This window comes from Penicillium bovifimosum, assembly GCF_028826915.1.
Source record: "Penicillium bovifimosum strain IBT 22155 chromosome Unknown utg000002l_segment0_segment0, whole genome shotgun sequence".
Classification (NCBI taxonomy): Eukaryota; Fungi; Ascomycota; class Eurotiomycetes; order Eurotiales; family Aspergillaceae; genus Penicillium; species Penicillium bovifimosum.
Window position 1 is genome coordinate 469,159 of NW_026622711.1, and position 16,148 is coordinate 485,306.

General features: G+C 51.3%; 8 protein-coding genes across 8 annotated transcripts; 3 read left to right on the forward strand and 5 right to left on the reverse strand.

Moving 5' to 3' along the window:
- Nucleotides 1–152: 152 nt before the first annotated feature.
- N7515_001378 (uncharacterized protein) lies at nt 153–1,542 on the reverse strand (the record flags this gene model as incomplete). Its single annotated transcript, XM_056662122.1, has 3 exons — nt 153–282; nt 321–1,292; nt 1,352–1,542. The coding sequence occupies 3 exons, from the start codon at nt 1,540–1,542 to the stop codon at nt 153–155; spliced, it is 1,293 nt and encodes a 430-aa protein (XP_056524235.1).
- Nucleotides 1,543–1,860: 318 nt separating this feature from the next.
- On the forward strand, nt 1,861–4,351 carry N7515_001379 (putative ATP-dependent RNA helicase (Hrh1); the record flags this gene model as incomplete). Its single annotated transcript, XM_056662123.1, has 2 exons — nt 1,861–3,948; nt 4,013–4,351. The coding sequence occupies 2 exons, from the start codon at nt 1,861–1,863 to the stop codon at nt 4,349–4,351; spliced, it is 2,427 nt and encodes an 808-aa protein (XP_056524236.1).
- A 1,961-nt stretch (nt 4,352–6,312) lies between these two features.
- N7515_001380 (uncharacterized protein) lies at nt 6,313–8,061 on the forward strand (the record flags this gene model as incomplete). The annotated part of the gene is made up of 1 exon (XM_056662124.1): nt 6,313–8,061. One exon carries the CDS (start codon nt 6,313–6,315, stop codon nt 8,059–8,061), a length of 1,749 nt encoding a protein of 582 aa, XP_056524237.1.
- A 1,091-nt stretch (nt 8,062–9,152) lies between these two features.
- On the forward strand, nt 9,153–11,152 carry N7515_001381 (GMC family oxidoreductase; the record flags this gene model as incomplete). The annotated part of the gene is made up of 7 exons (XM_056662125.1): nt 9,153–9,280; nt 9,330–9,600; nt 9,659–9,887; nt 9,947–10,455; nt 10,510–10,846; nt 10,898–11,061; nt 11,108–11,152. The coding sequence occupies 7 exons, from the start codon at nt 9,153–9,155 to the stop codon at nt 11,150–11,152; spliced, it is 1,683 nt and encodes a 560-aa protein (XP_056524238.1).
- Nucleotides 11,153–11,527: 375 nt separating this feature from the next.
- N7515_001382 (uncharacterized protein) lies at nt 11,528–11,827 on the reverse strand (the record flags this gene model as incomplete). Its single annotated transcript, XM_056662126.1, has 2 exons — nt 11,528–11,690; nt 11,784–11,827. 2 exons carry the CDS (start codon nt 11,825–11,827, stop codon nt 11,528–11,530), a joined length of 207 nt encoding a protein of 68 aa, XP_056524239.1.
- Nucleotides 11,828–11,899: 72 nt separating this feature from the next.
- On the reverse strand, nt 11,900–12,319 carry N7515_001383 (uncharacterized protein; the record flags this gene model as incomplete). Its single annotated transcript, XM_056662127.1, has 1 exon — nt 11,900–12,319. One exon carries the CDS (start codon nt 12,317–12,319, stop codon nt 11,900–11,902), a length of 420 nt encoding a protein of 139 aa, XP_056524240.1.
- Nucleotides 12,320–12,608: 289 nt separating this feature from the next.
- Nucleotides 12,609–13,276, reverse strand: N7515_001384 (coatomer subunit zeta; the record flags this gene model as incomplete). Its single annotated transcript, XM_056662128.1, has 2 exons — nt 12,609–12,849; nt 12,912–13,276. 2 exons carry the CDS (start codon nt 13,274–13,276, stop codon nt 12,609–12,611), a joined length of 606 nt encoding a protein of 201 aa, XP_056524241.1.
- A 682-nt stretch (nt 13,277–13,958) lies between these two features.
- Nucleotides 13,959–15,938, reverse strand: N7515_001385 (uncharacterized protein; the record flags this gene model as incomplete). Its single annotated transcript, XM_056662129.1, has 1 exon — nt 13,959–15,938. One exon carries the CDS (start codon nt 15,936–15,938, stop codon nt 13,959–13,961), a length of 1,980 nt encoding a protein of 659 aa, XP_056524242.1.
- Between the last annotated feature and the right edge of the window lie 210 nt (nt 15,939–16,148).

A 16,148-nucleotide genomic window follows, 5' to 3' on the forward strand; every position in this document is an offset into this window, starting at 1 on the left:
GCATAACGATTCTATCTCAAGCTCTATAGGTTTTCTGGATAGTAGCAATGACATTTTCCAACTAGACTCTCTTCATTCTATACATCTCGACTCTTAGATGCCTGACTCTGTATCCTGATTAATGGTTATAATGGTTGTAATGGTAAGGTAGTCTAAATCCCTTGCTCTGTCTCTCTCGGCCCCAGCTCAAAAGTGAACTGCTTCGAAAGATGCGACACCTTCCAGCGTGCAAAGAGCTGCGCATTCTCCACCAAGATCCGCCGCAGCATCTCCCCCTCTCCTCTGTACCGGGCCACACGCCCCGCCATATGCGTACATACGGCTCCATGATCTCCAAGGCCTCCTTGACCCACCTCCTTGCCCTCTCCTCGCCAATTCTCCCCTTCTGCACCATCCGCCTCTCCAATTCCCCCAGAAAATATTCCCTCTCCTGCCTGTCCTTCACCGCAGCCCGCATGACCGCTAGTAGTATATGTGACCGGATTGACAGCTCCAACTCATCCAGTTCCATTCCTTCTAGTCCTAGTACAACTGTCTCCTCCACCGCAACAGTGGCTAGGAACTCCACCTCCTCCTCACTTCCGACCTCTTCCTCCCAACCCCTCCACCACGCTTGTACTCCAGTCCCTCCATCGGGTAACCCACACCATATCACCTGCTTTAACTTGTCATCTCCCTCGGCAATCTCTCCTGACAATACCTGTGCGGAATACTCTGCTTCCGACCAGTGTATATCATACTTTCCCTGTGCGACCAATATCCCAAAGCTATTAGGGCACCAATCTTCCCGAGAAGGTTTATTAGCCAGACGAGATGGAGATGGATCAGGAGTAAAGTAATCAAGCCAGAAGCGCGCATGTGATTCCGCATAGGGTGGTGCGCTGGGGTAGGCCATATGCAGGCGTACCATGGTTGCTTTCAGTGTGCTGAATGCTAGTGTAGTAAGAGTTTCCCATGGCAGAGAGGGCTGCCTACGTCGCGTGCGCTCAATACTGTAGGCCCAGCGAGGAAGTTTCAGGACGTGTGCGGATACCGTATGGCGCGGCTGGCATAGCGGGGAGGAGGAGTCGGGGAGGTCCTGGAGGTCAGGCGGGCGATAAAAGCACGCTGTGGTGCGCTGGGCGAGGAAGTTCATGGAGTAGTAGGAGTGCCAGGCTGAGGAGTTTAGGAGGGTATGGTGAGCCGCATACAAGGCAGGGAAATCGGAGAAGGAGGGGAAGTCCCCTTCCAGTTGAGAGGAATAGCGGTAGATGGCTGCCGCTAGCTGTGCGAGATAGAATACGTCCAGGGTACTGTTATTTGTTTAATTATCCAGTGCTATTAAAGATCACCACAGTAGGAGATAACTTACCGGTTCAGGCGTAACTCGCCCTCCCCAAACGACCAGCCATGCGCGTGCAGCTTCTCCACCACATCGAATACCCCATTGTCGGTCCACAGCCCCTCATCCATATAGAGGAATGCGATCCGTAAAACATCCTCATGGCAGGTCACAGGCACGATGCCGCTTTCAACATTGGCCAGAAATTCTTCAGCACTCATTGTAGTTTTCAAAGCACGTGCAGCAAGGCGAAAAGTGGCAATTGGGGAAGAGGATGGAATTGTTTCCCTTATCAGAACCAAACCAGGAGGGAGTGGTTACATTTTGCAAAGATTACAGACCCTTAAAAGACCAAATCCAAATCCACCAAGGGACTAGGTATGTTGTGTAGGAAAGTCGTGACTCGTATGGAGTTCTCCGCAGTCCGCACTTGTTGTTTACGGCTTGATAGCGGATATGCTTATCGGCTTATCGATAAGGCAAAATTTTCGGATTCGAGCTTCGTGCCCCGGCAGCATTCCTACGTGCTACAGATCAAGATGCCGGAAAAGGTTCGCACCGTGTTCGCGAACTCGGACGACGACAAGGCCGCAGAGCCCAAGATCTCGCTTCAAACTACAGAAGAAACACGTGGGAAGAAGAAGAAGAACAAGAAGCGCAAGCGCGAGGAGCCCGAGGCCTCACAAAACGACGATCATGATGAAACGAGCGATACCCCTGCGCCTAAGAAGCAGGTAGAAACGCCAGTAGCTGTGCCAAAGAATCAGGCGAATGCCGCACCTCAATCAACAGAGGCTCCGGCAGCGAAACCGTACCCGAAATCGAAGTCGAAACCTTTCACCGATACCAAACTCAACTGGATGCCCTTACGGGAAAAGGCGAAAGCGCTCCTCGAAGTACGACGGAAGCTGCCGGTATTCGAAAACGCCGATCGGATCCGCAGCCTTCTACGTGAACAAGATGTGATGCTGTTAGTCGGTGAAACGGGTAGCGGAAAGAGTACCCAGATCCCACAGTTCCTGGTGGACGAATTCTGGTGCCGGCCTGTACCTGCGCAGATCACGCGAAACGGGAAGACCGAGAAAAAGATGGTTGGAGGATGCATTGCTATCACACAGCCGCGACGAGTAGCCGCCATTACACTGGCTCGCCGCGTGGCGGAGGAAATGGGCACGCCGCTTGGTTCGCACTCGCCTGCCAGTAAGGTCGGCTATTCCGTTCGGTTCGATACATCGACCTCGCCTAGTACGCGAGTCAAATTCTTGACGGAAGGAATGCTGCTCCAGGAGATGTTGCATGATCCCTATTTGACCAAGTACAGCGCCGTCGTTGTTGATGAGGTTCACGAACGAGGTATCAACGTGGATTTAACGCTTGGATTCCTGCGAAATCTCGTTTCCGGAAACAAAGAGGGCCGTGGCGGTGTTCCGCTTAAGGTGGTTGTCATGAGTGCTACGGCAGATATGGAGAGTCTAACAGGCTTCTTCCAAGAGGGCTACAGAATTGCAGGGCCGGAAAAGAAAGCTATTGAAAATGGAGCTGAGGCTGGTCCGGAGGATAGCCCGAGTTCGAGGGATATCTCTGTTTGTCATATCAAGGGTCGACAATTTCCAGTCAAAACAATCTACTCGCCTGCGCCAGTACATGACTTTGTGGATGCAGCACTCAAGGTCATCTTTCAGATTCATCAGAAGGAACCAATGCCGGGTGATATTCTTGTCTTCCTGACTGGTCAAGAGACAGTCGAGGCTTTAGAACATCTGGTCAATGAGTATGCCATGGCCATGGACCCAGCACTTCCTAAGATCCTGGTCCTGCCGCTGTTCGCTGCGCTGCCACAGGCTGCCCAGCAGCGGGTCTTTGCCCCTGCTCCGCCGCGAACACGGAAGGTCGTGCTGTCAACTAACATTGCCGAAACTTCCGTCACTGTGTCTGGGGTTCGACACGTGATCGATTGTGGAAAGGCAAAGATCAAGCAATTCCGTACTCGCCTTGGTCTTGACTCACTTTTGGTGAAGCCTATCTCTAAGTCGGCTGCAATCCAGCGAAAGGGTCGAGCTGGTCGTGAGGCCCCTGGACAATGCTTCCGACTATACACAGAAAAGGACTACTTAGCTTTGGATGAGACGAACACACCCGAGATTCTGCGCTGTGATCTGAGCCAAGCTCTGCTAAATATGAAGGCGCGTGGTGTTGACGATATTGTTCGCTTCCCATTCCTCACCCGACCTCCGCGCGAAGCACTTGAGAAAGCCCTCCTGCAGCTCTTGAATATCAATGCACTCCAAGAGGATGGAACAATCAGCGCTGTCGGTTTACACATTGCGAAGCTGCCCTTGACTCCAACCCTCGGACGTGTGCTGTTGGCAGCTGCCGAGAACGGCCATGAATGTTTACTAGATGTGATCGACATCATCTCATGTCTGAGTGTGGAGAACATCTTCTTGAACACCACATCAGAGGAGAAAAAAGAAGCAGCAGAGGCAGCACGTCGGGATCTATACCGTCGTGAAGGTGACCATCTCACCATGTTGATGACCGTACGTGCGTACGCTTCCGAGCACGCCGACCGCAAGGCATGGGCGGAGCGTCATCTGGTATCGCATCGAGCGATGCAATCAGTCATGGTGAGTAGTATTCGAATACCCGACTCAACTTACTATCACATCAAACTAACGATAAAACGCCCAGGACGTCCGCAAACAACTTCGCACGCAATGCCGACAAGCCAAGCTTCTCACCAATGAGGCCTTGAACCGAACGTCGTTACACGACCCATCACCCATCCTCATCCTGCAGAGTTTCCTGGCAGGATTCGCAACCAACACCGCTCGCCTCGTGCCCGATGGCAGCTACCGTACGATCGTTGGAAACCAGACAGTCGCTATCCATCCGTCAAGTGTCTTATACGGCAAGAAGCTCGAGGCAATCATGTACAATGAGTTCGTGTTCACTAATCGCAGTTACGCGCGTGGCGTGAGTGCTGTACAGATGGACTGGGTGGGAGAGGCTCTGGCTGGGAAGGATTGATTTGAGCTAGAGACGCTATGTTATGGTAGACTAATATATACCCCTGTGCATTTGATGATGCAAATTTGATATGGCACTTTTCGTCCTCTTACTCTCTTTTTCATTAGGGCCACGTCTTAAGTTGTCCAACGTCACGAAAATAGCCCTATGGAAAAATCGAGACCGCGAACTTGCCAAGTCCAGCTAGAGAAATGGAGATACGCGTACACAGCCCGTCCTGAGCAGACTCTACTTCAGATCTTAAAGATAGTCACTTTCGACGCTGATAACACAGGAAGTTTGTGACTATTTATGAATGCAAAGCTCGACTTGAAACAAATCTCCGCCGAAGAGCCGGTTTATCAGGTCCTCGGCGCAAGCCACGACGCCACTTCATCTACGGGGCTTGAAATGACGTGAAAGGACATCCTTCAGCACACAAAATTCTTGTTCTTATCGGCAACCAAAATCTTCCAAGGTCCATAGCGGGTCACGTTTTATGGCGGCCAGTGTGAAGTTTCCGAGTTTAACGAAGCTCAATGCATAACAATCCCGTCTGAGTCTAATGGGGGCTAGATGTAACTCGGCAAGGATGAGAGCTAACTAGCTCAGAAAGAGGGTGTGAGATTTATCTCGCGCCGAAGCCGGATATGACAGATTTCATTGTCTTGATGTCGCTTTCAGACGCCTGCAGTATGCTTCCTGATGTGAGGCCACTATGAGGGAAGATTCCCTGTCAAGCGACGCCCAACTCTCTGATATTTTGGGTACGTTGAGAGAAACACGCCCAAGGCGCAGTTGAACCAAGTTCCGGTTGAAAAGCCAACAAACCTACGCAAGCCCACCGCGGCTCTTCCCTCCGCCATATCATCATATTCATATATGACGCTCCTAATCACCGTTCCAGACAATTGTTCAAACACAATGAGACCATACTCGCTCAGATATTTAGGTTTGAGGCAAGGAAGCAACTCGGATGTTTGTGTCTTTCACATCCCAAATTGTGACGGACCGTCGGGCCTCTCTCAAAGCAGACATAGTCAAGGAAATAACATTTGTTGTCCAAAGGTTCTCAGCAATAAGTTTCTGTGGAAAATCATAATGTCCCTTGCAGCTTACAACGGGTAAAACCATGCGAGGCACCTACAAAGGGTGCTGGTTCAGATCTTGAGTTTGATAAGATGGCGGTGTGGCGATATCCATACATACATGCAGCTCTAAACGACTAGCCAAATCACCGCTGTGTATAGACCTTGGTCCCTGCTATCTGTCTCGAACAGGGCAGTGGCAACTGAGGGGTATTGGTTAGTGCACGCGACAACACGGTGGTCTCTAGTACAGTCTGCTTGGCAATGTCGAACATGGATGCCAGGCTGAGGTGATATATGGTGCATAGAGCGATACGCTCGATGTAGTACGCTGTCTTACTCTCCATCGAAACGGCAAGGGGTTTACATCCCTTTTCAGCTCAGTATTCAGCCAGTTCATTCTGAATGTGACAGATACTGATTGGTGAGTCCACACGTCACAACGTCGATCCCGGTGACCCTTGTCAGCTGATGAGCACCACAAAATTAAAAGCTTCGACAGCCAGTTATTATGATGTGTCTCGATCAAATTAATAAACAAAAACACAAACGGATCGAAGTTGAAAGTGGTCTCACCATTCCGATACCGGTTGCATCATTGGATCATCGATCTTCCATCATTCCGGCTTATCAGCTAATCTCCTAATCTCCTATCTCTACCCCCCCGTCATTTACTCCCTCTCTCTCATCCTTCATTATCTGGTCTCTTTTCTTTCATTCCTGGACTCGATTTCTTTCGAGTCTTTTGGCTGCATAATTATCCCTCATTCATGCTTAAATGCATGTATAATTCTCAACCTAATCGCCTTGACTTTCCCTCCTCTCCTACTTGATCTCGGGATCCACTGTCAAACGCGCTTATCTGTTAGGCTATAACAAGATCGATAAGACAAGATGGCCTTTCAGGTCCCAACACATGTTCCTCGTCGTAGGACCTCCTATTCGACCCCCCAACCGCCTACCCTCGAGATCCCCTCCGCACGAGAACAACCCGATGACGACACCACACAATGGGTCCTATTTTCCCCGACTGCTCGTACACACACGACATCCACCGATCATACGCGCACCATAGGTGCGACTCGACTCAGTGACTTTGGCTCCTTCGATGCAACGAGGTCTGCGTATGATGCCGGGGGTGAAGCCGATGGCGAGAATGCCCTTGACGACCAACTGGACGAAGATGGAACAGAACTGGACAGCCTGGACGATGGACTACACGACTTTCGGGCACCAGATTTAGCCCCGACTTCTCCGACGCGGTTTGACCAGGGTCCACCGGCGATGCTTCCGGCCCATGATGGATTAGGCAGTTTCCATGCGTCTAGTCAGGCAGTACAGGATCAGCTTTGGCGGCATGAACAATACAATCCTCAGCGGCCCTCGTTTGGTCATCGCCGTCACTCAAGCGTGCAGAGGCATTTGGATACCGTCGAGGAAGACGACGCAAATGTTGAGCGCCAACGGTGGCAGCGAATCGAACAATGGCGCATGGATCAGAGCCGGGCTCTGTTGCAGGAGATCGAAAAGGAAACCCGTCAGCGGCGGGCTAGTCTGACCAGCCGATCAAGTGCTCATCGTTCAATAAACCGCAACCCCCAACCTAGTATCTCGGAGGTACTTGCTAGAGAAACCGATTTGCCGGAACATGCCTCAGAGGACGAAGACAGTTTCTGGCGCCGTATCACACGAAAGGTGATTCGAGACTTGATTGGCATCGATGATGCCTTGCTCTCTGTGATTTTTGGCGAGGAGTTGCCGCTAGACGCGCAATCTCGTGAGCAGGAGGAGCCTCTAGATATGGAAACAGTACTGGCTCGTGAACCAGAGCCGGACTTCAGCGATTCATCACTGTGGCAGACGAAGGTGCTTCAGAAGATCGCCCACGAGCTGGACATTCTCGTCCATCAACTGTGCGAACATCCCGGGGCATTTACAACGTATTATCAGATGACGAAAGATATATCTTCCGAGTATGCAGGCATGCCCCTCAACCGCCTAGACGAAAGCGGCGTATCCCAAAAACCCGCCGAGTCCGCCGCACCAACCACACCAGATACTACCGCCGAGTCCATGCCATCTATGCGGTTCATACCCACTCTTCACGATGCGAATAAGGAGCACGAAGCACAATGGGGCATTGAAGATGACGATCCAAAGGGATCTGACTCGTTACCCGAATCAACCCGACTTCAACAAGAATCCGAATACTGGGAACGCGGACTCGATGTCATGATGGTCTTCCGCTACCTCCGCAGCCGATTTAGCCGTCGAGGCTACATGCATACTGACACCCACACACCGTCTCCACACCGCCGTGGACAAGATGCATCCCGCCGGGCGGCCATCATCCGCCAACATCACCCGCTCGTAGCGCGTGCCCATACTCGAACCCAAACCCAAAACCGTCGCGCCTCACAGTTCTCCGGCGTCACGAACCCTGCGGGGATTGCTTCGCCTCTTCTCCGGCCGCACCTCCGCCGGCCTAGTTCTAGTTGCGCCAGCCAAAGCGCCAAGCTCTCAGTTCTTTCCAGCCGGCGGACAATGACAGGGTCTAGCCGGAACTACTGGGATATCGGCGGCAGCGAGAGCAATAGCGCCATTGGTGTCGGAGCTGGGCTCGGCACTTGGGGTGAGGCTTGAGGACTTGCTCTGTACTTTGCAGAGTGAGATGCATCCATCGGAGTCGGTATCTGACGGTGTCATCTTGTGTGGGTATTGCTGGCCATTCATGGGCGCATTCGTCTTTTACTTTCACAATGATTTAACGAGTAATGTCTGGTTTATGGTGTCGAGGGTTTCTTTCTTGTCATTTTCCTTCTCGGTTTCTCCTATTCATATCTTGAACCTCGAATATATGACATCCAGTCTTGTGTTTCTATTCAAGTGGACATCTCTTTGCTGGTTGGAGGTGGTGGTATACATGAGACACGCAAGGTAGACTATATAGATGTACACATTGAACATTCTTACCGATATCAGCTCTTGACTCTACCGGGATTTCTTGCCAGGACCATGGCCGTTGTGAGCCCACTTGCAATGTGTCGCATGGCGCGCACGACTTATGCAGCTACATGAAAAGGCTACCTACAAAAGCCTGCCTCCAGATATCCATCCACCAGTAATCTTGTTCCGCCTGGCATATCACAGTCTAGAACGACTTCCCGGTGCGTTATCCCAATCTGTGGACGACCACAATCAACTAACAACTCGCTCCCAAAGAATTGGTTCCATCACTGGTGTCTTCAAGCCCAGACAATCGGTAACCTTTACCTCCGGCATGGGCAGTTATCAACTAGCTCATTACACTCGAAGCAATTGACCTCTGGCATGTTGAATCAATCATTCCAACCAGACACGGGCATTGTCGCATTTCGGTCAATGATACTCGGTTTTAGCAGTCACACAAGCCATGTCCATGTAAAGGCTAGTCTCAAAGAATATCCTGATGTACGATCTTTGTGTACTCCACGTCTAAGGAGTATGGGAAGTTCATGTTTCACACGTAACAACCCTGTGTCCCATCCACTGAGCAAGTGAGAGTCTGAATATCATTAGCAAAGCACAGTTCCGAACATCCGTGAGCGTGAGCTGATACACAGCATCGTATCGAGCCACCATGCATCCATCGCTCTGATTCTCATTCTGATATAGCGTCGGCGTCGGGTATAAGGTAAAACTGGGCTTACCAGCAACCACTGGACTCCAGCAGACTGCCCATTTACCGTCCTACAATGGCCGAAAGAACCCCAGCTACATTTGACTTCATCATCGTGGGTGGTGGAACAGCCGGAAACGTCGTCGCCGGCAGGCTAGCAGAGAACCCCAATGTGAAGATACTCGTGATAGAAGCTGGAGCTGGGTCGGTGTTTCTAGCTTCCAATCCTTCGCTCAAGCTGAGATAACAACAGTAACCCTGACGACATTTCCATGATCACGACGCCTGCCAGGGCCTTTGAACTCCGAAATAGCAAATATGACTGGTCATACCAAACAACCTTCGTCGATAAGCCAGACTACGAGCGCCTCGAGAAACCCAACACCCGCGGGAAGGTGCTTGGTGGTAGCAGCTGTTTGAACTACTTTACCTGGGTTCGCGGTAGTAAGGAAACGTTCAATTCGTGGGGGGAGTACGGCGGGGACGAGTGGACATGGGAGAAGTGCGAGCAATATTTCCAAAAGGTGGAGTATACATCGCTGGATGTAGCGGGTAAGGACGAGCTAATAGATCCACGTTTAGCCTGCTTCGTACCATGATGACGATAAAGTCTACAATCCGCCTTTTACTGAGATCGGCCGGAGCGGTCCAATCCACGTCTCCCATGCAAATTTGCTCCCAGAGACTCGTGCTTTTCGAGATGCCCTGACGAAAGCATGGACTAGCAAGGGCCACAGAACTAATGAAGGCATATACAACGGTAACTGGAAGGCCTCGCCCACTGCATCAGCACCATCTACAACGGTGCTCGGTCAAACAGCGCAATATACGTGACTGGTAGGGCGAATATAGCCATTCTGCACTCCACAGTTGCAACGAAGATCAACTTCGAAGGCGATACTGCCGTTAGCGTGACTGTTGTAGGGGCTGACCACAACGAGGTCACAGTCACAGTGAAAGCAAGCAGAGAGATTATCATTGCAGGGGGCGTTTTCGAAACGCCCAAGCTTTTGCTCCTCTCAGGCATCGGACCCAGACGTGAGCTGGCTCGTCACGGTATTGGGCCTGTGATAATTTCTCCACATGTGGGCGAGCATCTTCTCGATCATCCCATTCTTCCTCATGTTTTCAGGTTGAAGGACGGCCTTGGTCTGGATCATTTCCTTCTTCGTGAGGGACCTGACCATGATGCTGCGGTGGAGCAGTACAACAAGGATAGAACGGGTCCGCTAGCTAGTGGTCTGCTGGAGATGATTGCCTTTCCACGTATTGACGAGCGACTCGAACAATACGAAGCATATCGCCAAGCGAAAGCAAGCAATGGAGGCAAGGATCCTTTCGGGCCGGAAGGCCAACCTCATTTCGAGATTGACTTTGTTGTAAGCTGACAGCCCAACATGCCCCCAGTTAGACCTACTTGCTTATCGAGCTAGCCCATGTTTTGTGACGCATTCCAATGGCACTTCCCCATTCCGCCGGAGGGAGACTGGCTTACCGTCATCGTTGATCTCCTCCGCCCACAGTCGAGGGGTGGATATGTCAGACTCAACTCAGTCGATCCACGCGAACAACCAGATATCAATCTGAACTACTTCTCTGATGAACTGGACATCCTGGCTCTGCGAGAGGGTGTCCGATTTATTGATGACATCCTAACGGACGGCAATGTGATGAAAGACCTCATTGCCGAGGACTATCCCTGGCCCATGCCGCGTGAATCCAATGAAGAGATGAATCAGATGATTCTGGATCGGGCACAAACTGGATATCGTAAGTTCAATGAGTTACCTGAGTACGGGATATGAAGACTCATTGTTGTAGATCCCTGCGGCACTGCCAGACTCTCTCGGGACATTGAACAGGGTGTGGTGGATCCTGAACTAAGAGTTCATGGGGCCAAGAGACTTCGCATTGTCGACGCGTCTATTGTCCCCGTTATTCCAGACTGCCGGATTCAGAATGCGATTTACATGATTGGAGAAAAGGTGTGTTGGAATCCGTGTTGCTCGGAATTGTTGCTAACTGTGTCAGGGGGCCGATATTATCAAGGCTGCTCATCCGGACATCTATGAGTAAGTCTGTGGATGGCCTGTAACCGCTTGTTCGTAATGCCTGAGAGCCCAAGGCCCCAAGCTTGGATGTGCAATGGATGTAGTCATCGTCATGTATTTCCACGACGCGTCGAAGCAACCTTGGGGTTTTGTCCATTCTGTGTCGATTTAATCAAAATGAGAAATGTCCACTCCCCATGTTCTGATCAGATATGAGGTGCACCGTGCACCGTGCACCTGAGTGCACCTTCAAGCGGCGCCCCGGTGGCTCCTTCCCATTTGAAGGTACCTTCCTATTTCCCAGACCAAAATAAACACGAATCAAACACGAAAAGGAAGGCGCCGGCACGTGATCCTCAAATGCGGGGAAGATAAGATTAAGGTTATTGCCTTTTTCAGACTAGCGCTTCACTGGTCGTCCGATAAGATGTCGTCCCTCGTCTCCATTTGCCATGGTGACTTCGGCACTATTGCAGGTTAGAACCATGAAGACCTCCTGGGCTTCACTGGCTGTGCTGCATGTTTGGATGAGAGAGTATTCGATGTTGTCCAACTGGGGTGATCTGCGGGAAACCGTGGTGGATCTGCGATAGCGGACACTTGCCTGTTTCTATGGTGCTTGGTTACCTTCACAACGTGGGATTATCTGTACTTACAAGTCTAGCATTATCATATAGCGTCGAGTGTAAGACAACGGCATGTTTCGAGGGCAAAGTGGCAAGTATCGATCAATCCCCTACTGTACGTCTCTCGAGCTAACACAATGCTTTTCCTACGTTGCCATCACCAGCGAAGCCTCTGGAATGGCTTGATAACAGCAAAGCTTCTCGCAAGTCGTGGCGCAGCCATCTCTCTGACGGATGTAAACGAGAAATCCCTGAAGACAGCTACTCAGTCCCTGCCAAATAGCGGCAAATAGGACAAGCGTATGCCCACGGTTATCGGCGTGCGCAATAGCAAATCGGTGAATGAATGGATCCAGACCACCGCCAGGAGACTGGGCAAATACCCAGAGAATGTCAAGCGTGGCTTGCAAAAGACAGCACGGAAGCGCCAGGCAGAGCCAGTTGAAGTTGCCACGGTCATCACTTTTCTTCTCGGCGAGGAAGCAATTTTCATGACCGGGGCTGAGTACAAAGTGGATGGAGTTTGGATGAGCTGATTTGGTCTTAATACTGTAAGTCTCGGACATATGATCATAAATTATGCTTCATCCCGGCGCACGATTGTCAATGTCGAACATAGTACGACAATGTAGCCAGGAGATTTTTAGTATGCTAGGGAAATGAGAAAAGCAGGTCTAGTATGTCATCGAAACCTGGCACAAATAACCAAGGCCAACAGACAAAGAAAACTGAGAGAACCATAACACGCCAGGACCAGCCAGGAAGAAAAGCGGGTGAAAAACAGTCAAGAAATGCTCCAACGAGGGCGAAAACACATCAAAGCCCTCCAACGCAAGACAAAAGTTCGTTTCCCATTTACATCTGTCGCAATCCCTCTGCAAGACGCCGCTTGCCGAACTCCCAGGCGTTCATTAGACCTTGTTCCGTGAGATCGATGTTCTTCATGTTGGGTGCATCAGCAGCAGGTGCGCGGCTGACACGGGAAGAGATCATGACCGGATCAGTCTCGAGGATAATTCCGTCGTCGATAATTTCGTCAATGGCCAAGGCAACGAGGTCGTAGTTCTCAACAATAGTACGCTTGTCGGTTGCACCCCTGATTCACGAGATTATTAGCAACCATCCGGCCAGATATCACACTGTGAGACCAGAACATACTTGAACAAGATTCCCAGAGTGTCGCGCAGTGACAGTACAACATTGTACAGCAGGACCTCGTTCTCATCGGCGCTTCCAACAACGTAGAGCATGACGTCGCTCTCCATCTTGAAGACCACAATGCGGTTGTCGTACAGGATCACATCGCTTGCGGATTTGTTGGTCTTCTCGAGTAGACCCTTCTCGAAAGCGCGCTGCTCCTTGACGGTGGGGTAGGGATTGGCACCGGGGTAGTCAGTCGAGTTCGGTGCAGCGCCGGCGGGGGGGTGTGGTGCTGAGTAGTACTTTGCCAAGATTCGGGAGCCATCGTCAGCGGACATGACGAGGACCGCATTGACGGAGAAGAGGGATAGAGGACCAGGCATGGTGATTATTGGTGTGGAGAGCAATTGTAGAATGCGTTTATGATTGTTGATGCTCTCAACCGCCTATCTGGCCGGAGGCGGAGACGCACTAATGTTGTTCCGCCTTGCAGGAGAGATCCTACCCTAAATAAACGGAGCCACTAGTACTACACAGTAGGTATGCCAACTACGTTGCATGCACTTTTCGCAGAAATTGATGTTCATCGCTCTTAGAACTTAAGAGTATCTTGCACATTACGTGAATCCGTTTCGGCGTTTGGGTCCTTCTCTGTATTATGATTATTATGATGAAGGGCCTGTTGAATCAAGGTAGCTGATGTGAAGATATGACCAGCCATTCGTTGGCCTTGTTATGTCACTACACACAACACTATGATGAGGCATTGCTTTCAGAATCGAGGATATGATATAACGTGAGTGAAAATACATCATCGTAAAGGGTTGGGCCCGGGGGGAATAATATATGACAAAGCAAGAAAAGACTCCTTCTGAGACCACATCGAATGGGAAGATCATGACAGGACTGCGTCAAAAAACATGAAAAATAGAGGTCATCGGGATAGAGGGCGTGCAATCTAAGACATGACTTGCGTTATGTGCATCGTAAGGGATGGGGTATGTTAAAAATATGGTAAAGACCGGTCAAAGATCACATCAAATCATACTGCTTGGAGAACATGGCCTACTGCGGCGCTTTGTCCGGGTTGGCGCGGTTTAACCATGGAATCCAGCTCGCGCGGTTTTCCTTCTTGCGTGCCGCTTCCTCCTCCTCCTTGATTCTGGCAGTTTCACTGACCAGACGCAGAGGGCGCAACTTGTCCTGTTGCATCACGGCTCCAGTGTAGTTGTTCATACCGCTGTTAGAGCGAGGAGGGCTGGAGGTGGCTCCGGTAGAGGCAGTGTCTCCATGAGGATCGCTCGTGATGCTAGGAGAGCTGCTGCGGCCCGCCCGCTCCGGTTGGCTGGATAGAGAAGGTGCCCGGCTCATGCTGGAGATATAGCTTGCTGCTCCGGAGAACATGCTCTGCCGCGATCCAGGGCCTACGGCAGTCGGGCTGATGGGACCGCCCGAGTTCCGTCCGCGGTACATGTGACCAACGACGCTCGCTGCACTCGGGTCGACTTGTTCAGAGCGGCTGCGGCGGTGACTAGCCCTGATAGACTGCGTGCGGAACGGGATGCTTGGCGCAGTGTTGGGATTCTCATTCTGTGACAGTGGCGGTGGGGGCATCATGCTGGTTGGGCGTGAGCGAGGCTGAGTTGAAGGACGCGACATCGGGCCAGCAACAACGGACTTGGCTCGCTGTAAAAAGCCCTGGCCCCCAGTGTCATCTTTCTCTGGTGGAGTCGGGGGAAGGTCCTTCTCATTACCACGGGCTTTCGTGGTAGAAGTCTCATCGTCCTCATTTCGGTCCAGAATATGCTCAAACCCGTCATGCATGAGTAGCCTGCTGATGATGCGCTCGATATAAAGAGTCAAGGCTTTGTTCTGATCTTTCAACGCCTTGAGCTCTCCCTCCGATGGGTTAACAGATTCGGTTTCAGGGGCCTCATCCACAGATTCAAGCTCGTCCGCCAAAGACCCTAGGCCACTCGCCGGCTCCTTTGTCGGATTAGCATCTCGCATAAAGTCGCCCTTGGCAAAGTCACCAGTCAGTGTCTTCTCGCTGAGAAGAAGCTGGTAGCTTTCATTATCTTCCATAAGCCGAGCATTGGCCATGCGAGTCTCGAGCAAGTCTTTCTCTAGTTCTCGCTGACGTCCGCCACCGGAATTTTCCATCTCAACAAGTTTTATCTGTGATTCGGCCAGTTCGAGCCGTAATGATTCGATGAGTTTGTCTTTTTGGAGGAGGAGGGTAGAGTTGTTGCGGGACGGGCTCCGCTCGAGGTGCGAAGAGGGCGCAAATTGACCGTCCAAATCCGGGGATGCTCGATTGCGGAAGCTGGCTTTATGGGTGTCAGTATTAATGAAAGTAATGAACACTGTCTGGGGTGTGAGGGCCTTACAAGATCGGGAAACCTGGCGATCTCCTTCCGCGTTCATGCGCAGGTCCTTCTGCGCCATCGAGTCCTTCAAACGTTGGATTGTCGCCTGCATTTCTTCCTCCCGGCTAGTCTGCTGTTCTTTCTCTTGGAGCATAGCATTCCGCTCCGCCTCGTGATTTTGTTCCAAGTCTCTGATTTGACGAGCCTGGTCCCGAACCTCGCTGTTGAGAGCCTCAATCCGACTGTCTCGCTCGTGAGCCTGATCCTCCAACTTGCTTTGTTCACTGATTGCTTCATCGAGGCGCATTTGCAGAACACCTAGTTGTTTTTGGAATTGTTCCGATGCAGTTTCAGCCTTCTGAAGCTGCTCCCGCAATTCCACAATAAGGGCGGCATTCTGGGCCCGCGCCTCCTCCTCGGAGGGGTCATTGGAGACTCGTGGAACGTTCGACATGCTGAGGTTGGAGCGGCCAGGTTTTCTTGCAGCCGCGCGCGCAGATACGGGAGTAGAACCTCTTAGGGAGGGGGAGCGGTTAAGTCCGTTTGTTGCGGCGCTGGGCGAGCGTGCATGTCCTCGTGTGGTGGACCCATCCTTTGAGTGCGGATCTGCGGATGATGATTTGCTGGAAGTGCCGGGGGTCCCAGGCCTGCGAGGCGTTGCTGGCGTTGATGACATGGTGGGATGCCAAGTCGTATAAGAAATGAAATCTATATATCTCACGATCTCTTTCAATCGAGGGAAGAAGAGGAAAGGGTGCAAGTGTAATTAGGAGCGGTCAAAACCTAGTGGACACCTTGTGGAGAGCGCTTGTATGGGAGATTGAAGGCCGGAATTGTGGTGAAAGCTGTCACAGATTGATCGTGTGCCACATGGTCGATCAAAGAT